This window comes from Nerophis lumbriciformis, linkage group LG14, assembly GCF_033978685.3.
Source record: "Nerophis lumbriciformis linkage group LG14, RoL_Nlum_v2.1, whole genome shotgun sequence".
Taxonomy (NCBI): domain Eukaryota; kingdom Metazoa; phylum Chordata; class Actinopteri; order Syngnathiformes; family Syngnathidae; genus Nerophis; species Nerophis lumbriciformis.
Window position 1 is genome coordinate 20,636,008 of NC_084561.2, and position 24,244 is coordinate 20,660,251.

The 24,244-nt window shown below is 39.7% G+C and overlaps 1 protein-coding gene across 2 annotated transcripts in view; it reads right to left on the bottom strand.

The window, feature by feature from the left end:
* dennd1b (DENN/MADD domain containing 1B) overlaps nt 1–24,244 on the bottom strand; it is a 362,658-nt gene that overhangs the window by 148,980 nt on the left and 189,434 nt on the right. The window contains exons 6-10 of one of the 2 annotated variants that reach the window (XM_072914655.1): nt 16,603–16,672; nt 13,459–13,539; nt 9,488–9,547; nt 1,326–1,379; nt 744–854 (exon numbers count right to left, since the gene is read on the bottom strand). In XM_072914655.1, coding sequence (XP_072770756.1) covers nt 744–854; nt 1,326–1,379; nt 9,488–9,547; nt 13,459–13,539; nt 16,603–16,672 — 376 coding nt within the window. The remainder of the gene's footprint in view (nt 1–743; nt 855–1,325; nt 1,380–9,487; nt 9,548–13,458; nt 13,540–16,602; nt 16,673–24,244) is intronic. The other variant, XM_072914654.1, reaches the window with a different exon arrangement.

Consider the following 24,244-nt stretch of genomic DNA (forward strand, 5'->3'; position numbering starts at 1 on the left):
TCCCGAAATGTGTTTGTCATTCTTGTTTGGTGTGGCTTCACAGTGTGGCGCATATTTGTAACAGTGTTAAAGTTGTTTATACGGCCACCCTCAGTGTGACCTGTATGGCTGTTGACCAAGTATGCATGGATTCAATTGTGTGTGTGAAAAGCCAAATATATTATGTGATTGGGCCGGCACGCAAAGGCAGTGCCTTCAAGGTTTATTGGCGCTCTGTACTTCTCCCTACGTCCGTGTACCACTCCGTACAGCGGCGCTTTAAAAAGTCATACATTTTACTTTTTGAAACCGATATCGATAATTTCCGATATTACATTTTAAAGCATTTATCAGCCGATATGATCGGACATCTATAGTAAGAACATTTGGTTTTGCATTGTAGGTCCCCTTTAACTCACCCTCCTCCCACAGAGGGGTTAGGGAGGTTTAATATCAGAAGCTTTGAATCTTTGACTATTTGAAGACAGCCCTAATTAACACCTACAGTTCATTTCAGTGCTTTCAACTAACTTGAGATTTTTAGAACAGTGTAGGAGGGAACAAGATTACCCAGAGAGATGCCATGCAAGTAATATTCTAACCTGCATCCCAACCGGGACTTGCTGTGAGGTTACTGCACTCCTTATTAAGTGTAATTGATTTTCAGTATTGTAATAACTGTAACAAAAAGTAATAGACACAATGCCGCACAATGCCTTTAAAAGCTACATTTTTGTTTAGCTGATACCAGACAATGGACTCACAGTGCTCAGCTTGCTTGAGGTAATGATGACACGCCGCTCGTGCAGCATACTGGCATAGAGCTGGAGCATGTTGTTGACATCCACAGCCACAAAGTATTCTGTCAGGTTTCTCTGGAAAAAGGCAGAAAGGGAGGGATATATGCAGGTGAAGTACATAACAAACTGTCCTTGTACACCAGCAAAAAATGTCAAGACTTCAGACAGTGTCAGTGCGTATGCTGTGCAGAGACGTACTGTACCTGGGCTACAACCCTACGCCTACTATGTAATTGTAAAAGTTAAAGAGTACAAATACATAATCAAACATATGTAAGCAGAGGACTGACTTGAACCCTAGTTTACAAACAAACATCGACAAAGAAAAAGGCGTGTTAAATCTGTAGTATCTAATACCCGTGCAAGTCACTGAACTTGCACATGAAAATGCTATCAGCACCGGGAGACAAAACTGAAACAAGAGCATGATGCAATAATTTCAAAGGATGACAAGTGTATCTGGTTAAATACGATTAGAGGCAGAGATGTTTCCAGAGTAGAAGCATCACTTTATTTCTCTATGTCTGGTTTTCCACAAATACTTACACTCTCTGGGATAGTTGGCAGTCCATTGATATCCGGGGCGATGAAGTAGGAGTGCTGCAAAAAAAACACAAAAAAAAAACACAAACATGCAGGAGAAAGAAAAGGAAGGTCACAAGTGAAGCACACCACTCAGATAGAAGAAAATGAGGGAAAAAGGAAGGTGGGGGTTGACTTTGTTCTATGATTTATGGCTCATCTTCAGCTCTGTCTATATGAATTGCTGAGCTGGTGTCTGAACTGCGGCGCTGCTTCTATGGGGCCTGCAGAACAGAGAAAGCTCAATAGAAACTCATCTCCCAATAGACATAGACTGGGGTGATGTCTCTGGTGCAAAACGGAGTCTTTATTTAAGCATTAGAAAGGCTTGTGGAGGAGCAGCACTTGTGTGTGTGTGTGTATGTGTGTACCGATGCACGCACACACAAACACAGGTTGTTTAGAGGATCACAGAGCTGCCTGTCTCACTTTGGGAGAGCAGGGTAGTTTTGGTGTTCCGCTCAAAGGGGCCGGAGAAGAGTTGTATCTGGAGACAGGTAGGCACACCACCAAGACAAACACACATTCTCACTACCCGGCCATCTGTTGCAAGATTGCCACTGAAACCGGTCATAGATTTTACAATTGGACTTTCAAATATCTTTTTTTTTTTTTTTTTTTTTTTAAAGTAAAAATTTGAAATGTAGTTGAAAATATATATTTTTTTTTATTCACTTTCAGCAAAGATGTCCTGAAGGATTGAGCGCAACAAAAATTTATGTAATCAAGTTGTTGAGTTGTCTTTGTTGAATGTTGTTTGTGGACTCTTGGGTAAAACAAAACTACAATATTTGAATTGACACCAAAAAAATAATGTTTTTTACAGAGTGTCTTTGTGTTATGACTCAAGATGTCCAATAATATCGGCCTGCCGATATTATGGGCCGATAAATGCTTTAAAATGAAATATCGGAAATTATCTGTATTGGTTTCAACCTCCCGATTTTCCCGGGAGACTCACGAATTTCAGTGCCCCTCTCAAAAATCTCCCGGGGCAACCATTCTCCCGATTTCCACCCAGACAACATTATTGGGGCCGTGCCTTAAAGGCACTGTCTTTAGCGTCCTCTACAACCTGTCGTCACGTCCGCTTTTCCTCCATACAAACAGCGTGTTGGCCCAGTCACATAATATATATTTTTCACACACACAAGTGAATGCAAATCATACTTGGTCAACTGCCATACAGGTCACACTGAGGGTGGCCGTATAAACAACTTTAACACTGTTACAAATATGCGCCACACTGTGAACCCACACCAAACAAGAATGACAAACACATTTCTGGAGTACATCCGCACCGTAACACAACAGAACAAATACCCAGAACCCCTTGCAGCACTAACTCTTCCGGGACGCTACAATATACACCCCCCGCTACCACCAAACCCCCCCTCAACCCCCCCATCTCCCGGTTTCGGAGGTCTCAAGGTTGGCAAGTATGCTCTAGTATACTCTGGATTGAAGCTGTGTGCCTTCATTGTTTTTGTAGCTGTTGTTTTAAGGCATGTTTAAAAAAATTTTAAAATAATGCACTTTGTGAAAGTCAAAGTATAGTATTTCCCATAGTTGTAGTGGGTATTAGGATTATCTCAGGGAGAGTATGTCCTAAATTCCAAGCTGCTGTTTTAAGGCATGTCTTTTTTTCCATATGGTAAAGTTACATTGTTTAATGCATCCAGCAGGGCATCACAACAAAATTAGGCATAATAGTGTGTTAATTCCACGACTGTATATATCGGTATCGGTTGATATCGGAATCAGTAATTAAGAGTTGGACAATATCGGAATATCGGATATCGGCAAAAAAGCCATTATCGGACATCTCCAGTTATGACGTTCCTCGCAACGACATATGGTGGTTACGACGCACTCCCACAAATTATTAATATTATACAAAAAGAAAGAAAGCGGAAGAATACGTCGAATTACACGGAGGAAGCAGTTTTTTTCTTATTTTTTTTATTTTTTTATATTCATTATTACTCTAAAGCATGAGTCATAGTCTTCTGATGGCAATGTTTTAAAGAAAAATAACATTTAATTGAAAAGTCAAGTGAAATCAGGCAAAAAAGTGTAGAAACACAGAGCAACACTGGCTGCATAGTTGGTCAAAGAAAAAACATCCTTGACCAAGTGAAAGTATCTGCTTTTAAGAAATAAATAGCGAAAACTAAGAAGGATAGTGGTCTCAATATTGATCCCAGTAAGGCTGGCTCTCCTTCCCTGGCAACATCCCATCCAATCTGCAAGCCAACCACAGAGGTATGTTGTAATTTTTTTTTGCATTTATTCTTAATAAAGTTGATTTGATTTGATTTGATTTTGTCTGATACCGATACATGCTTTCAAGACCAATACGGTTAACCATCTAATATTTTTACTGTAGTTTAACCGCAGCCTTTCTTTGCGGCTGGCTTTGGGGCAGCTTCTTAAGCAGACACTTTCAAAACACCGCCGTAGTGAAACTGGCTTTTCAGGTGCCTGATCAGGTTTAATGTGTTAAAGCGCATTATTATTTATTTTCCCTTGCCTGCATTTAGCATGCGCACAGCCTTCTTCTGAGATAGTGAATAATCTCCACAAGAACGACACCATGTTTGTTTACGATAAGCTCAGGGGACGTTTACAACAGGCTGTTTACAGCAGAGCACAGGTAGATTTTCTCACCCTAACCCACCTACAGCATAGTTTGGGTAATCCTAGTCTCAATGGAGCGTTTTTAAAATATTTTTTTACCTGAGATGTTTCCTAATGTTGTCAGACTTATTGGTGTCCAATATTTCCCGGAAATCCACATTTTGTATGTCCTGCATGTGTTCTGTGTGCAATGAGTTTGGTGTTAATTTAGGTATAAAGTTAAAGTTAATGTACCACTGATAGTCACACACACACTAGGAGTGGTGAAATTAGCCTCTGCATTTGACCCATCCCCTTGTTCCACCCCCTTGGAGGTGAGGGGAGCAGTGAGCAGCAGCGGTGGCCGCGCTCAGGAATCATTTTGGTGATTTAACCCCCAAATTCCAACCCTTGATGCTGAGTGCCAAGCAGGGAGGTAATGGGTCCCATTTTTATAGTCTTTGGTAAGACTCGGCCGGGGTTTGAACTCACGACCTACCGATCTCAAGGCGGATATTCTAACCACAAGGCCACTGAGCAGGCTTCCGACTTACACTAAAACTCGACAAGAGTGCGTGTGTCCGTGTATGTTATGGGTGTAAAAAAATCGATTTTCGAATGAATCGCAATTCTTACTTGTAATGAATTTCATTCGATTAAATGTTTTTTTTTTTATCTGTCCCATCCAGACACTCAGGGAAATTATATTGTTGATGTAGATGCCTATATCTGCTGTACACATTTACTACCGTGTGGGATACTTATCTTGTGGCCTTATCTGTATTTGACTTTATTAAATGCTTAGATAAACATCGTATTAAACAAAACCAGTTTTCTTTTAAGTAATATAGAAACTTATCCATTACATGGAGGAATGTAGTTAATCATAGAACTGGCACCCAATGTAATTAAAAAAGTATACTGTAGATTTTGAATCGAATTGTTACCCTTAATAATCGAATCGTAGGGTACCCAAAGAGTCACAGCCCCAGTGTATGTATTCATTTTTTCTGTATTTTATATACTAACAAGTATAAAAAGATGCACTTTCAATTATAATATGCACATTTCACCACTCTTTCATATCGAATACATTGGATGACAGTAAAGGACTATTTTGTATATAAAAAACCCCAAACAAGAATATGTTTATTTTAACAAAGATGACAGCAATTTAAGAACATAATCACCAAAAGAATCCCAACTTACAAAGAGAAAAACACACCTCTTATTAGACGTCGAGCGAGTACGTAGGAGAATGCAAAAGACACTCCAGCAGAAAAGCTAATAAAATAGCGACAAATCTGAATAACATGTTATGAGAAAATGGATGGATGGATACGGTCGTTCTACATTGACTCTAGTTGAAAATGATCTGATTTGTAGATATTTTACGGCAATGCTGAATGAACTAGGGACATCATCCAAAAAGGAACAATTTTTGGAATGTTTAATCTAATCATGTTGTATGTACAGTTTTGCCATAGTTCCTTGCCGACTGTAGAAAGGATAGCAACTTGCTGATAAATAATATATCAGCATACAGTAACAGACTACGCGCATCTGCATATAACTACCCACTTTGTAGTTACTGTAATGTGCTGTAAAACTAACTGTATAAAACATTATCCTCTCTCCTGTTTCCGTATTTTGGTTGAAAACTGAAGAAACAATTATCATCCCATTGTTCCAATGGCCATATTCCCAAGGGGGATGGTCATTATTGTTGTATCAGGCGAGGATGCAACACAAATAAACACAAAAACGCTCCATAAATCCAAAGCCTCATTTGGAATTCTTTTTTTTTCCCTATTTAGGACAAAATACATAATTTCAGCTGGAACACATACTATCTATTATTAATGATGGGATGGCATTTTTGTTTTTGCATATTTCGTATAAAATGTAATGATAATTTGGTTGATCTATTCCAAGTTTAACAGATTTAGCGCATATTACTGCAAGCGTATTAGCATGTTCCAGTTACCGTCCAGCGTCATTAGTTGACACAATCTATGGGTTCCTGGTTCGATTCCCACCTACTACCGACCTCGTCATGTCCGTTGTGTCCTTGAGCAAGACACTTCCCCCTTGCTCCTGATGGGTCGTGGTTAACCTTGCATGGCAGCTCCCGCCATCAGTGTGTGAATGTATGTGTGAATGGGTGAATGTGGAAATAGTGTCAAAGCGCTTTGAGTACCTTGAAGGTAGAAAAGCGCTATACAAGTATAACCCATTTACCATTTACCATATCTTCCAAGGAGCCAGAGTCCTTTACAGTGGACATTTGTTTTTGATCATCTAAAGCTGAGATAGGCTCCAACACCCCACGCGACCCCGAATGGGACAAGCGGTAAAAAATGGATGGACGGATGGATGTATTTCTTTTGCAAGAGTCAGGTGTGTCTCTGTGTGGGGGGTAAAAGAAGATGTTGTACCGGGGACCCAATCACTGGACAGACCATGGGCTTTTGTATTTGTAAAGTTTGAAGATTTTTTTTCACTTAATTTAAATAAGTAAGTAGAGATGTCCGATAATATCAGACTGCTGATATTATCGGCCGATAAATGCTATAAAATGTAATATCGGACATTATCGATATCGGTTTCAAAAAGTAAAATTTATGACTTTTTTAAACGCCGCTGTACGGAGTGGTACACGGACGTAGGGAGAAGTACAGAGCGCCAATAAACCTTAAAGGCACTGCCTTTGCGTGCCGGCCCAGTCACATAATATCTACGGCTTTTCACACACACAAGTGAATGCAAGGCATACTTGGTCAACAGCCATACAGGTCACACTGAGGCTGGCCGTATAAACAACTTTAACACTGTTACAAATATGCGCCACACTGTGAACCCACACCAAACAAGAATGACAAACACATTTCGGGAGAACATCCGCACCGTAGCACAACAGAACAAATACCCAGAACTCTTCCGGGACACTACAATATACACCCCCAGCTAAACCCCCCACCCCCACCCCAACCCGCCCACCTCAACCTTCTCATGCTCTCTCAGGGAGAGCATGTCCCAAATTCCAAGCTGCTGTTTTTAGGCATGTTAAAAAAATAATGCACTTTGTGACTTCAATAATAAATATGGCAGTGCCATGTTGGCATTTTTTTTCCATAACTTGAGTTGGTTTATTTTGGAAAACCTTGTTACATTGTTTAATGTATCCAGCGGGGCATCACAACAAAATTAGGCATAATAATGTGTTAATTCCACGACTGTATATATCGGTAACGGTTGATATCGGAATCGGTAATTAAGAGTTGGAAAATATCGAAATATCGGATATCGGCAAAAAAGCCATTATTGGACATCTCTAGTCGTTATCTAATATGTCGGCTGTTATGTTTTGGATTCCCCAGCGTCGCTCTCATCGGCGTCACGGGTTGATTTTGATGTGAGTGGTTGAAGTAGCACGTCATTCAAGATAACGGACAAGTGGTTTATCCAATCACATACAATGATTTTTTTAAAAGGCCCTGCCTTCTGAAATACATTTCCTATTGAGAAGTCCCAGATCCTTATGTGGAGCTCAGCGAACAACAAGGATCTGGCGAGAGTCAGGTTATGTAAACGTACCAAGTGTGTGTGTATTGGGTGGCAACTGTGGGTTTAGGGTGGGATGAGGGGCCTAGAATTTGGTGCTGCAGTACGCCGCTGGTGAGAGTTGCACATTTCAGAAAATGTTTTGCAAAACACAAACTGGCTCTGCAGAAGATAATGGCTGTTAGGAAGATATACAACTATAATAGAGTTTACAATCATAATACGACAAAATAACCCATCCTCTGTTCATACTTGCCAACCTTGAGACCTCCGATTTTGGGAGGTGGGGGGCGTGGTCGGGTGGGGCCGGGGGCGTGGTTGGGGGCGTGGCTAAGAGGGGAGGGGTATATTTACAGCTAGAATTCACTGAAAGTCAAGTATTTCATATATATATAATACTTGACTTTCAGTGAATTCTAGCTATATATATATTTATTTTATTATATATAAGGGTTGAATTGTCCATCCTTGTTCTATTCTCTGTCACTATTTTTCTAACCATGCTGAACACCCTTTCGCAGGTACCCAGAAAGGTTTCGACTACCACCAAAAAAACTGAAGACATTATAAAAATCTGTGTTAAAGGTGTACAAATACTGTTTGTATAATAAGCATGTTATTGTTTACAAATGAGGGTTAAGAGTTCAGTACTAAAAAAAAAAAAAGAACGTGGCTTAAGTACAGTTTTTTAATTGAGCTGCTGCATTTTTTGGTTGGGTTGTTTATTTCTTTTGAGTAATTTCTACATTTCTAAAATGGGAGGAATGTAATAGAGTGATCTATGTTTGTCTGTTGCCATCTCCTGGTGAATGTTGGCTATAGCGTACTGGGATTACTTTTTGGTTGGCTAACGATTTACGTGGTATTGCGCACCTGACGTCAAGTGTGTGAGTCTGTTCTGAAGTCTACAGTAAAGAGACGCACTTCATCACCTCGCCTGGTTATTGCCTCCAACTCAATATATTACAACAACATTGCTGTTTACGGCAGACCAACTGCTTTACGGTAAAATAAAACATGACTGCTGTTGTTGTGTGTTGTTACCGCGCTGGGAGGATGTTAATGAAACTGCCTAACAATAAACCCACATAAGAAACCAAGAACTCGCCCTCGATCATTCTACAGTTATAACGTGATTGGGCAGGCACGCTGTTTATATTGTGGGAAAGCGGACGTGAATACAGGCTGTTGACACGTCACTCAGGTCCGCATGGAGGTGGAGGGGGCGTGGCCTCCAGCTCTGCCTGAATTTCGGGAGATTTTCGGGAGAAAATTTGTCCCGGGAGGTTTTCGGGAGAGGCGCTGAATTTCGGGATTCTCCCGGAAAATCCGGGAGGGTTGGCAAGTATGCCTCTGTTTGACATGCTTTTTTATATTCTCTAACAAATAACATAAATGTAATAAAAACACCTGCACTAACTGTACTGCAAACATAATTTATACATGATAATTTTTTTCATTTTCTGCATCTGTCTTTCCTCTTCATGTGCTCCGTTTTTTTCCCATTGGTTTTACAAATCCACGGCATTATGAAAATAACAAGCCAATGATTCAATCCAGTCTTTCAACTGTGCTTACAAGCGTTCTTTCTAAGATATGTTTATACGAAAACATTGAAAGTGGGTTAACTGGAATCAGCATCAAGCAGATTTTTTTAGCACAATTGCCTTTGCTTTAAACATAAAGACCAAAAAAAAAAAAACTTTTGATATTCATGGCAAGTGCATGGCAATGTGGAAAATCATTAATCATTCACAAAGTTTGATTGTTTTCCAGAAAGGAAGAAGCATATACACCAAGGCCCCGGATAGTTTGTTTTTGTTATGTTTTTAAAGATAGCGCAGCTTATTTGGCTAGATTGGAAAGCTGTGGCTCCCATGCGGTTAGTGCAGCCGCCGTTTCACATGTCTTGCCTCCTCCTCCCTTTTCTGCCATTCACTCACCGGCTCCTTGCTTCGCTGATCTCGCAGTACTTGCCCAGTGGCAATATACAACTGCTCATTCTTGCACAATGAGAGAGGGAGAGAAAAGAGCAAAACAGGGTTCACACATGAAAGAGGACAAGGATTCTTCTTCTTGGCTTGCATGATAAGAGAAAAAAAAAACACTTTTAGGGAATAACTCGCTTCATCAATTAAATATCAAACTCGTGGCATCTCCGGAAAAAAGAAAGAAAGATGAAGCTATCACCTCTGTTCCTGGGGCTTCTTTCCCAATGACGCTCTGAGATTCACATGAAAAGATTTTTGTAGAACTGACACAAAGGAAAACTGAGCCACAAAGAATCTTAACTGGCCTAGTTAACCTCCATATGGATATATTGATTGTGTCATATTAGTCTTGTTATGCTGAAAATGTATCTTAGTAATTAGATGCGGGGACCTGGAGTGGCTTGTTTAATTGGCTGAAAAAAAGGAGCCACGGTGCCTAAGAACAAAGGCTAATAACAATGCAAGCTTTTTGATGCTATTACAGAGTGGGGGATAAGAGACACAAAAACATAGATAATTGTCTATAAAATGTTTGCTGGAGGGCATTAGATGTCAGGTTAATGCCAGCTGTTTAAAGGGGAACATTATCACAATTTCAGAATGGTTAAAACCATTAAAAATCAGTTCCCAGTGGCTTATTATATTTTTTGAAGTTTTTTTCAAAATTTTACCCATCACGTAATATCCCTAAAAAAAGCTTAAAAGTGCCTGATTTTAACCATCGTTATATACACCGTCCATTTTCCTGTGACGTCACATAGTGAAGCCAACACAAACAAACATGGCGGAAAGAACAGCAAGCTATAGCGACATTAGCTCGGATTCAGACTCGGATTTCAGCGGCTTAAGCGATTCAACAGATTACGCATGTATTGAAACGGATGGTTGTAGTGTGGAGGCAGGTAGCGAAAACGAAATTGAAGAAGAAACTGAAGCTATTGAGCCATATCGGTTTGAACCGTATGCAAACGAAACCGACGAAAACGACACGACAGCCAGCGACACGGGAGAAAGCGAGGACGAATTCGGCGATGGCCTTCTAACCAACGATTGGTATGTGTTTGTTTGGCATTAAAGGAAACTAACAACTATGAACTAGGTTTACAGCATATGAAATACATTTGGCAACAACATGCACTTTGAGAGTGCAGACAGCCCAATTTTCATCAATTAATATATTCTGTAGACATACCCTCATCCGCGCTCTTTTCCTGAAAGCTGATCTGTCCAGTTTTGGAGTTGATGTCAGCAGGCCAGGGAAGCTAGGGTCGATAGGGGGTTTAGCTCACTCGTCTGCGGGAACAAACTGCCGCCATCGCTTGCCGTGCTACCGAGGTCCTTTGTCCCTGAATTGCTCACACACTCCGGCAGATTCAATAGGGGTCTGGCGGCGGATTTCTTTGACTTTATCGTTGGAAATGCATCTGCTTTGAGTGTCGCAGGATATCCACACATTCTTGCCATCTCTGTCGTAGCATAGCTTTCGTCGGTAAAGTTTGCGGAACAAACGTCCAATTTCTTGCCACTTTCGCATCTTTGGACCACTGGTGCAACTTGAATCCGTCCCTGTTCGTGTTGTTACACCCTCCGACAACACACCGACGAGGCATGATGTCTCCAAGGTACGGAAAACAGTCGAAAAAACGGAAAATAACAGAGCTGATTTGACTCGGTGTTTGAGAAAATGGCAGGTTGCTTCCCGATGTGACGCCACGTTGTGACGTCATCGCTCCGAGAGCGAATATTAGAAAGGCGTTTAATTCGCCAAAATTCACCCATTTAGAGTTCGGAAATCGGTTAAAAAAATGTATGGTCTTTTTTCTGCAACATCAAGGTATATATTGACGCTTACATAGGTCTGGTGATAATGTTCCCCTTTCAGATAGAGTCTAAGAGGTAGATTGTGTCACAGTGGACACAATTTTAAGGACAAGGACTCGCTACAACAGGGGCCTTCAACGTTTTCCAGGCCAAAGCCCCCAAACTGATAAAGAAATAGAGCGGGGACCACCTACGTATGTATATGTCTTGTATATAATTGTGTTTTAAATTAAACTGATCCTTAAGGTACCTTGTTATTGTGCAATAATAAGATATTTAATGATCACAGTATAGCGCCGCTATTAGTTAATAACTGGCAACTAGAGTGCTAATCGCTAGCTGACAGCTCACACCGCTAATTGCTGCCTTGCTACTTGAACGCAAATAGCGAGCACTTGTAAATGCTAAGATTATTATAATAATACAGTGTAATTAGTTACTTATGTTTTTATTTAAAATCTGCAAGGTACAGTGTGTATGGTATCCTGTAACTGCCATTTATGAACCAATGTTAATGTGTATTTAAAGACATTTATATTTGAGGAAAAATTACAGGCGAAATATAAATATATATATATATATATATATATATATATATATATATATATATATATATATATATATATATATATATATATATATAGTGTTTATTTCAAGTCTAATTAACCAACAATTACACAACCTCCCTGCAGTTTCACTTGAAGATCTACAACTACAACATGACTAGTGCTGTTAAATTAAATATTTTTTATGAAATAAGCAAGAAACTCAAGCAAGGGTGTCCAAACTTTTTGACTAGGGGGCAGCATTGGGCTAAAAAAATTTGGCCAGTGGCCGAAAGCCTTATGTGTATGTGTATATATACATATATATATATATATATATATATATATATATATATACACAGTAGAATACAGGCCAAAATGTATATGTATGTACAGTACAGGCCAAAAGTTTGAACAACCTTCTCCTCTTTCAATGTGTTTTCTTTATTTTCATGACTATTTACATTGTAGATTGTCACATCAAAACTATGAATGAACACATGTGGAGTTATGTACTGAACAAAAAAGGCGAAATAACTGAAAACATGTTTTATATTCTAGTTTCTTCAAAATAGCTACCCGTTGCTCTGATTACTGCTTTGCACACTCGTGGCATTCTCTTAATGAGCTTCAAGCACACCTGTGAAGTGAAAACCATTTCAGGTGACTACCTCTTGCAGCTCATCATGAGAATGCCAAGAGTGTGCGAAAAAGTAATCAGAGCAAAGGGTGGCTATTTTGAAGAAACTAGAATATAAAATATGTTTTCAGTTATTTCACCTTTTTTTGTTAAATACATAACTCCACATGTGTTCATTCATAGTGTTGATGCCTTCAGTGACAATCTACAATGTAAATAGTCATGAAAATAAAGAAAACGCGTGTGTCTTGTCTTTGTAGTGCATTCAATTGAATATGGGTTGAAAAGGATTCGCAAATCATTGTATTCCGTTTATATTCACATCTAACACAATTTCCCAACTCATATGGAAACGGGGTTTGTACAATGAAGGTAAAGGAGCATGTGCGGTCAAAATAAATTGTGTGATTAATCGGTGTTCATACATGATTAATGCGGTCATTTTGTTGTGATTACGCTCTGACAGCGCTAAAAAGGACCCATCCATTTTTAAACAGCTCAGGATTATCTAACCAAAACCTGTTAGCTCCACTTTCCAAACAGTCCAAGGCCTTCTGCTGCAATCTAGCACATCTCAACACACTTCTGCTCCCCATCTTTAGTCTGCCGTGTCCAACTCCATCTCCAAAGTTTGCCAATCTTTATATTCCTGCCTGTCTGTCCTCTTTTCTACCTGTTTGTCTTCATGCCATCTTTCTCCCATGCTCTCTTTTTTGTGTCCCTTTTTCTTCACTTCTCATTTTCATCCCGTAATGTATTTTGTCATTGTGTGTCTTTCTGCCTCGGCTTCATGAGACTTCAGACAACTGTTGTCTTTCTTCTGCAATCACCTTACAGTAATGCAGTAACCTGCCAGCTCCATGCTACATGTTTTAGGTCAGGGACAGGAGGGGATGGTGAGAGACACTTGTTCTTACCACACTCAGGTTGACTGGCGTGAAGGGCTTTGGCACCGGCAGATCGTGCAGAGAGTTCAGCAGGTCATTCAAGTCATTATCCTGTGAGAGAAACAAACAAAAGACCTAATTGAGTGATGCCACAGGTTATGTATTAAAATTCCTGGGATAGATGTCTGCACACCAGTGAATATTCCTCCAGAGAAAACAGAGACAATAGGAGGAAAAAAACACATCTTATACTAAATAATTGATCAAAGATTTGGCTTGACCTGAATATTTTTTATTTGTCATACATTTTTGGACAATTCTATACTTGCTACCTTCTGGGAACATATTAGAAAATGCCCTTTGTTCTAGCAAGCTGTACTAAGCTAATTTCAAAAAGGCATGCTTGGGTAAGTTTGGTGTGAAAGGACTTGAGAACCCTGACCTCAACTATTCAACAGTGGTAGACTAAAGGTTCCCAAATTAAATAAAAAAACGTAGAGAATATTTTATACGCTAAAGTTGGAAAGGTATTGAGATCCCTAAAGGATTAAATACTATTATAAAAAAATATATAAATGAAATAAAAAATAGTACATTAATTAGGGAACAACGAATACCAGTAAAATGATAAACCATGATAAAATTCCCGACGGTTGGTATCGTTTCAAATTTAAATTATCGTGAACCGGCATTGATTACCACACATTGAAAAACTCAGTGATATTGCTCATTTCCGAGAGAAAAAGTGAGCATGTTCAAATGCTAACATGGATAGGAAAACATCAATATTATAAAAATAAAACTTAGTCAAAAGATTTCAGTGTGTGTATAAGTACTTTTTGAGCACATCCAACAATACCGTGATAATAATGATAACCGTGATAATTTTGGTGACAATAACCGTGACATGAAATGTTCATTATGGTTACATTACTAGTAATAACATATAGAGAATTCAAAGACGCCCTATAATGCTCATTTCAGGGGCTTTTAAAAATGATAGTAGATCCAAGTGAGGCACTATAGCAAGTTTATTTGAAAAAAAAACAACACAAATCTCAAGGTTGTGTAGAGGGAAAATATGTCATCTTCTCCTCTTGGCCAGAATTGTCTGATTCTGCAGTCTGCTCACCTACTTTGTTACAATTGGTCAGGGGTCAAAGGTTGGCTCCAGTGCCTGCTTATACCCAGATTGTTTACCATATTTTTCGGACTATAATTCGACGTTTTTTTCATAGTTTGGCCGTGGGTGCGACGTATACTCCGGAGCGACTTATGTGTGAAATTATTAACACATTATTGTAAAATATCAAATAATATTATTATTGAGCGACGAAGAAAATGTCCGCAATCGTCACACACGTCAGCAATCGTCTCTCACACGCCAACCAATAAGAATTCGGCGGGGGGCGGGTCATGGCAGAGGTGCATTGTGGGCCATGATATGCTAACTGCTATATGCTATACGCTGCTGCCGGAGCTATTAAAATGGATCACATCAACAATCGCGGTAACTTATAAAAACTGAGAAGGACTGAACTAACGCTTACATAGGTCTGGTGATAATGTTCCCCTTTAAGTGTTGTACGTGCGTACAAATGTTTTAAATTATATTTTTCTCTAAGATTATATTTATCCTCTTTTGTTGAGAAGAATTGTATTATATTCTTGGGTAGCAGATAGTAGTGTGCTTTGTGTATAATTTTAGCTGTTTGCAAAATCACTATGTCGTGGAATTTCAGTATTTTCGATTCAATGAATAAAGGGTTTGTATGTTTTCTATATTCAACATTATGTATTATTCTAACTGATCTTTTCTGTAACACTGTTAGTAAATGAAGTGTACTTTTGTAGTTATTTTCCCATATTTCTGCACAGGTGTGGTTGCCAGGTGTCCCTATATTTTTGCCCGCGGTATGCTTAATAAGCAACGGTGAGGTTAAAAGAGGGCTTAAGTTTACGGCTGCAGACGCCTGTTATTCAGCAATGTTGATTCACGGGCAAGAGAGGGCTGTCAGTAATTACAGCGAGCAGCCCAGCACTCTCTAAAGAGCTTGAAGAAACTTTAAGAAACCCTCAGAGCGCTCGCTTGACCACAGAGCGGGCTCAGAAAGGATTTGCCACTGGCAGTCGAACTTAACGACTGTGAAGAGATTGTTTGTTGTTTTAAAACATTTTTCTGTTTCAGTGAACTTCTTTGGGGATATGTGTAAGTGTGCGACTGCACAAGCGAGCGAGGACGGGGCGGCGATATACAGTGAGAGCAGAGGTGTGTGTGTGTGTGTGGGGGGGGGGGGGGGGGGGGTGTTAGGGTGTGTGCATTCAAACAGCCTCCTGTCATGAGAGGCTCAATGCTCACACGCATGGTCAACAACACAGCCTGGGGAAACAGTTCATTTAGCCCTCGCCTTAAACCCTCATCGCTCTTCTGTCTTCCCTTGTCTGTCAACATCTCCCTCTCGCCTGGAACGGACAGCGGGGTAAATACAAAGCAAATCATGCACGCTAACATATCAGGCAGCCGGGATTTCCAGCAACTTCTCTTCTCCTCGCACACAAAACTGTCCTCCTCGCTGTTTATTATACGAGTCGGTTTCAATCACAGATGCTTTATTTTGAATGATTATGTAAGGCGTGTTCTTACTGTTCTTTTGTTGATCACGGCTCTCTGAGGGTTTTTGGAAGAGGTATGCCGACTACATGACAAGTCAAAGTGGTCCCACAGCTCAAGACGTCTCGGGTTTCCCCTCCCTCTTCCTCTCACCTCAGCCCTCTCTGCGCTACCATGTTGCACATCTCCCCAGTTTGTTGCATATATCACATTTCCCCTCCCTTTGCTACTACAACACAGCGAATAGTCAGGGGGAAAGACTTCTGCAAGCTGTGTGTGTTAAAGATCTGTTTTCCAGTAAATCATCAGGAGTAACTTCCATTTTCAGATCAACGTTTGGTCTGTGAAATGTCAACACAACAACAGGAGCACAGCTGAGCCCAAGACGGAAAACACACAATAATGTGTGTGGAAAAAATACCTCTGTCTATGTATAGTAAAAAAAAAACAACAAATGTTGTGCTTTCTTTCGCACATTTCTTTTCCGTGTATGCCCTTGTCAGTCACTACACGCACATCATCAGCTGATAGCGGGGTGGTGAATGTGCAAACAAGATGAATACCTGTTGTCTCGTTAGGTAGTCTGCAAGGGTGTTCAACAGCTTGTAGTAGATCTCAAACCATGGAAGGTAGCTGAAATTTAAAGAAGCAAAACGACACATCTTTAAGTGCTTTCACAAACAGAAATGTACAAACAGTAAGCCAGTGGTGTCCAAAGTGTGGCCCATTGTAGAAAGAAAATTAAAAATAGTTGATACTAATAAGTGATGCTGTCAAATGTTTATTTCGGTAACACTTTAGTATGGGGAACATATTCACCATTATTTAGTTGCTTATTAAAGAAACAAAGACTTAATTTAGAGTTATTTGGACAATAGGGGAACACATAAGGGTGGTTCTTAACCTGGGTTCGATCGAACCCTAGGGGTTCGGTGGACCCTCCGCCACGGAGGTTGAGACACACCCGACTCATCATGTACCATGAATTGATTAACGTGGAACCCGACTTAAAGGGGAACATTATCACCAGACCTATGTAAGCGTCAATATATACCTTGATGTTGCAGAAAAAAGACCATATATTTTTTTAGCCGATTTCCGAACTCTAAATGGGTGAATTTTGGCGAATTAAACGCCTTTCTAATATTCGCTCTCGGAGCGATGTCACATCGGGAAGCAATCCGCCATTTTCTCAAACACCGAGTCAAATCAGCTCTGTTATTTTCCGTTTTTTCGACTGTTTTCCGTACCTTGGAGACATCATGCCTCGTCGATGTGTTGTCGGAGGGTGTAACAACACGAACAGGGACGGATTCAAGTTGCACCAGTGGTCCAAAGATGCGAAAGTGGCAAGAAATTGGACGTTTGTTCCGCACACTTTACCGACGAAAGCTATGCTACGACAGACATGGCAAGAATGTGTGGATATCCTGCGACACTCAAAGCAGATGCATTTCCAACGATAAAGTCAAAGAAATCTGCCGCCAGACCCCTATTGAATCTGCCGGAGTGTGTGAGCAATTCAGGGACAAAGGACCCCGGTAGCACAGCAAGCAATGGCGGCAGTTTGTTCCCGCAGACAAGCGAACTAAACCCCCTATCGACCCTAGCTTCCCTGGCCTGCTGACATCAACTCCAAAACTAGACAGATCAGCTTTCAGGAAAAGAGTGCGGATGAGGGTATGTCTACAGAATATATTAATTGATGAAAATTGGGCTGTCTGCACTCTCAAAGTGCATGTTGTTGCCAAATGTATTTCATATGCTGTAAACCTAGTTCATAGTTGTTAGTTTCCTTTAATGCCAAACAAACACATACCAATCGTTGGTTAGAAGGCGATCGCCGAATTCGTCCTCGCTTTCTCCCGTGTCGCTGGCTGTCGTGTCGTTTTCGTCGGTTTCGCTTGCATACGATTCAAACCGATATGGCTCAATAGCTTCAGTTTCTTCTTCAAGTTCGTTTTCGCTACCTGCCTCCACACTACAACCATCCGTTTCAATACATTCGTAATCTGTTGAATCGCTTAAGCCGCTGAAATCCGAGTCTGAATCCGAGCTAATGTCGCTATAGCTTGCTGTTCTTTCCGCCATGTTTGTTTGTGTTGGCTTCACTATGTGACGTCACAGGAAAATGGACGGGTGTTTATGAAGATGGTTAAAATCAGGCACTTTGAAGCTTTTTTTTAGGGATATTGCGTGATGGGTAAAATTTTGAAAAAAACTTCGAAAAATATAATAAGCCACTGGGAACTGATTTTTAATGGTTTTAACCATTCTGAAATTGTGATAATGTTCCCCTTTAAACAAGTTGAAAAACTTTTTCGGGTGTTACCATTTAGTGGTCAATTGTACGGACTATGTACTGAACTGTGCAATCTTCTAATAAAAGTTTCAATCAATCAATCATGTAAATAAAAACTTCTCCCTATGAGCGTATTATGGATACGGCAACAGCAGAAGTCACACTGATTTGCAAGTGTGTAATTTGTTGTGAGTTCATGCACTGTGTTGGTTTTGTTCTTTGAACAAGGTGATGTTCGTGCATTGTTCATTTTGTGCACCAGGACAAAAACATATAACTTTGTCTTGAATATATATATTTTTCAATAAAGTAGGGTTCGGTGAATGCACTTATGAAACTGGTGGGGTTCGGTACCTCCAACAAGGTTAAGAACCACTAGGTCAGGGTTAGGGTTACTAATAAGCAATAAGGGCTAGGGTATGGGTTAGTTAACTCTTAGTTAATGGCTTACTGGTTGTATAATAAGGCCATGCAGAATAAGGCATTAATAAGTACTCAATAATGACTAATTAAGCCAATATGTTACTATTTTGCATGTTAATAAGCAACTAATTAATGGTGAATATGTTCCCCATACTAGAGTGTTACCATTATTTCTTAAAAGATCAGCATTATCACACTTTTGAGTTAGGATTACCGGTAATCATTATTAATTACAGGTTATTACTCCCTTGGATAATTTAAATTAACTTAAAAAAAGACCCCAATATTTGGACACAACTGCAATGTTAGTGTCAGAATGTCATGCAGGAACATTTGTATGTTTTACTTGAATGCACGTCATTTATTTACTCAACGCTTGGTAACAGTTTGATAGAAAGTTTAGTCAGGGTTTATTTTGAAGTGGAAATTTCCAGTGAGACTCCTTACTTGACCTGATCGCTTACTGTATAACAACCTGCGCCACCTTTAGTGTCACCATCCACGGATAAGGTAAAGAAGCATTTACAGTCAAAATAAATGACATGATTAATCAGTGCATATACATTCAGAATGCAAATTTTTTTGGGTGCTCGTTATATTTGACAACTTAATAGAAAAGCACTGGGAGAGTGCAGACCTCCACCCCAGCCCTATCTCCCAAGAGTAAGCAATCCTTGAAAACGGTTATTCTCCCCCTTACAGCAAACGGTGATCCGAATAACCCTTGAAATCTAATCACTTGTTCCGTATCTCATTTGAGACATTTCCTGAAAGTCCAACCAAAATCTTCTCATAACTTTTTGAGCTACAATGCTAACTAACAAATCGACAAACAAACCCCAGTGAAGTCATAACTTGCTAACAGTGCATCCGGAAAGTATTCACAGCGCTTCACTTTTTTACAAATGTTATTATGTTACAGCCTTATTGAAAAATGGAATAGATTCTGTTTTTGACCTCAAAATTCTACAGAAAATACCCCATCATGACAATGTTTTTTTTTTTTTTTTTTTTTTTTAAATGTATTAAAATTAAAATATTCAAAAATTACATGCATTTAAGTAGTCACAGCCTTTGCTGATGCACCTTTGAAAGCAATTACAGCCTCAAGTCTTTTTGAATAGAGGGAAAGATGAATGCAGCAATGTACAGGGACATTCTGGATGAAAACTAACGCTACCCGTTCAATCTGATGGAGCTTGAGAGGTGCTCCAATAAAGAATGGGCTGCTCAATGATAGGTGTGCCAATGCTTGTAGCATCGTTTTCAAACAGACCTGAGGGTGTAATTGCTGCCAATGGGATATTGAGTGTAGAATTCTGAGGACAAAAATGAATTAATTCAATTTTAGAATAAGGCTGTGACATAACAAAATACGTAAAAAGTGAACGCTGTGAATACTTTCCGGATGCACTGTAATCGAAGGAAAATTTTAATTTGCATGTGTGTGAATGTTTGTTTTCTTCGTTAGTAACTTTTAAACAGACTGGAAGAGGGTTAACTCTTTGCATCGGTGCCAGGACTTTGTTGCGTTTGTTTTATAAGGGAATTTAATAAACGCTGTGCACCCTCTCGTCAGTCATTTACTCCCTTTGTCTCTGTGGGTGGAGGTGGGGCCGCTAGCATACACACAGATAAATTTAACCTTGTAACATAAATGTATGGTAACGTAGTAGAAATGATCCAGATCACCTTCAAAACCTACTGACTTACTCTTTATACCATTTCTGACATTTCAAAAAGTTGTATCAATATTTGTGTGGACGGGGGCGTGCCTGCCGCGGAACGGGGTGTGCAAGGACCGGCCTCGAAGACAGCGACAGGTGAGTAGATGGCCCAGGTGGGCCTTGTTATCTAATCACCTGTCGCCTTTATTAGCAGCAGCCGGTCCGAGACAGGGGGTTGGAGTTGGAGCGAGGGCGAGAGACACGAACTGAGACACGCTGGACTGAAAAGTCCAAAAATATATTGCTGGAAAGCAATCCCTGCATGATAATAAAAGACTGTTACTGCAGACTGCCGGGCTCACAAGAAGAATCTTTGTGTCAGGAGAACCCACAGGAGGGCAACCTCCACAATTTGATTATAATTTCTTGCTAACCAACTAACTAACTAACTAACTGACAAACCACATCGAATACATAACCTCCTGGTGGAGCTAATAGTAATAATAAAAAGGGCTGTCAAAGTTGCGGCGTTAAAGCATGCGATTAAACACAAAAAATGATCACATTAATCAAGTATAAACACAGCTTAATCACAAAATTAATTTTGACCAAGCCTGCTCCCTTACTTTATCTGTGGATGGCTACACTATCAACCCATCAATCAATCAATCAAATTGTATTTACATAGCCCTTAATCTCGAGTGCTTCAAAGGACTTCACAAACTCACAATGACATCCCTTGATCTAAACTCACATGATGGCAAGGAGAAACTCACAAAACTCTGATAAGGAAAAAGAAGAAACCTTGAGAAAGGATCGCAGATGTAGGGACCCGTCCTTTCAAGGTGACAGGCTGCAATGGATGTCAGTGGGTATTATTAAATTATTAATTTATTATTGTTCAATTAATTAGCTATTAAATTAATAGATCTTCTGGGAGTCCAGTCTATCGGGAAACCAGCAGACAGTCATGGGGGAGTGTATTTTCTTCTAGGCTCATCCTACTAAAGGTGGCACAGGTTGCTATAAGGTCAGTGATCAGGTCAATGCATGTGCCAAGGCAAAGATGACAAGGAGTCTCCAACTGGTGTGTTTGATTGACATTGTTCAAAATGTGCATTTCAGACTAAATTGTTACCAAGTTTTAAAGTAAAACATTTAAAAAGTGTTTGCGTATGACATTCTAACAATACAATTGTATTTGTGTCAGATTATTGAGGTCTTTTTTAGGTTAATTGAAATTATGCAGGTAAGTAATTAATTATGACTAATTGTGATTACCGTATTTTTCGGACTATAAGTCGCAGTTTTTTTCATAGTTTGGCCGGGCTCCAGTGCGACTTATATATGTTTTTTTTTCCTTTTTTACTATGCGTTTTCGGCAGGTGCGACTTATACTCCGAAAAATACGGTAATCAAAATTCAAAAGTGTGATGAATCTGATCAAAAAATTTATTATTTGACAGAATTACGTCATTTTTTTAGTAGGCGGTGGAAAAAATGTGGACATCCCTGATTCCCACATTCACTGCATTATTATCCTGCACAAACTGAGTGATGATACAATGTATGGTTAGAATGTCCGCTCTGAGATCGGTAGGTCGTGAGTTCAAACCCCGGCCGAGTCATACCAAAGACTATAAAAATGGGACCCATTACCTCCCTGCTTGACACTCAGTCAGCATCAAGGGTTGGAATTTGGGGGTTAAATCACCAAAAAATTATTCACGGGAGCGGCCACTGCTGCTGCTCACTGCTCCTCTCACCTCCCAGGGGGTGATCAAGGGTGATGGGTTAAATGCAGAGAATAATTTCGCCTCACCTAGTGTGTGTGTGACCATCATTGGTACTTTAACTTTACATATTACTTAGAACCAGTGTCCTCTGCAGTGGACGTTCAGGGATGTAAGCACCCTTTGAGGAAAAAAAGAGGAAAATTGAGAAAAAAAACCAAGATGCTGGCACGCAAACCCTGAAAAATGTTTTTTGAAAATCAGGACTACATTTCCTGCAATTGGGTGCATGTCTACACTATATTTCACCTTGAGATTTATTCTCATCTACCAACCGCTTTTGGCTCTCGTTTTGACACTTACATGTCCCATGTCATGTACCACATATTTTTTTGTTCCTTTTAGTAGATAATTTACTAACATTATTATTATTGAAAACGTATTGTAAAATTATATATTATACATGCAAATAATTCCCATTTGGTAGGTAATGTACTTCTGGTGTTCCGGTGTTGTGACCTCTTTTTATAATCCATCACGTCAAAACAATACCTTCTCGCTCGCTAATAATAAATACTCTAGAATTACAACTGGTTCGGAACTTACAGTGTTCGGATTGTAACCATCCAAATATGATTAACAGCAAAGTAAACAGACGTCAATGTTGTGGCTCTGAGAGCAAATAGAGGCAACAACAAGTAAGCTGGCTATATAATTCCCCAACAAGTGAGCTTGTTTCGGTGCCCGCTAGTGTTGCCCCAATACCAATATTTTGGTACCGGTACCAAAATGTATTTCGATATACAATTTACCATCGATACTTTTCTTAAAAAAGGGGACCACAAAAAAATGCATTATTGGCTTTATTTTAACTAAATATCTTACAGTACATTAAACATATGTTTCTTATTGCAATTTTGTCCTTAAATAAAATAGTGAACATACAAGACAACTTGTCTTTTATTAGTAAGTAAGCAAATAAAGGCTCCTAATTTAGCTGCTGACGTATGCAGTAACATATTGTGTCATTTTCCATTCTATTATTTTGTCAACATTATTAAGGACAACTGGTAGAAAAGGAATTATTAAATCTACTTGTTCATTTACTGTTAATATCTGCTTACTTTCTCTTTTAACATGTTCTATCTACACTGCTGTTAAAATGTAATAATCACTTATTCTTCTGTTGTTTGATACTTTACATTAGTTTTGGATGAAACCACAAATTTAGGTATCAATCCGATACAAAGTAGTTACAGGATCATACATTGGTCATATTCAAAGTCCTCATGTGTCCAGGGACATATTTCCTGACTTTATAAACATAAATTTAAAAAAAAACGAAAAAAGATTTTGTGATGCTAAAAAATATTGACGTAATCATAATAGTATTGACTATCAATCAATCAATCAAAGTTTACTTATATAGCTCTAAATCACAAGTGTCTCAAAGAGCTGCACAAGCCACAACGACATCCTCGCCTCAGATCCCACATCAGGGCAAGAAAAAACTCAACCTAATGGGATGACGATGAGAAACCTTGGAGGGGACCGCAAATGTGGGGACCCCCCCCTGGGCGACCAGTGCAATGAACGTTGAGTGGACTAGATACGCTCCTCTACTTGGTATCTTTACAGTGGATGTTAGGTGTCCATCAACCAATGGCGTTTGTTTACATTGTCACGCCGGTGAGCTACTGTGTGTAGTGAAGCATGTTTAGCTATTCCTCGTCCTGCAGGCATGATACTTGTAAGAAACTTACTTTATTTGTCGCCATGGAGACGAGGATTAGTGATTTAGAAGTAGACAAAACACTGCCGACTGGGGCTGGACTTTAAGCCGCGAGCTAGCTAACCATGTCTTAGAGCACCTCTTCCTGAGGCCGTTTCAGTGTTATAGCTTCACCTTTATCTTTAGTTTTTAGGCCAAAATGTGTCCGTTCTCCCTTTTCTGTCTACACACTGTGTCTGCTTGTAAGTACTCTGTGATTGTGATTGTGCGCTGGCGAACATGCTCGTGTGCTCGTAAACCAGAGATGTCACGACGTGACGACGACGAAGGGGTGGGTGGTTGGTGGAC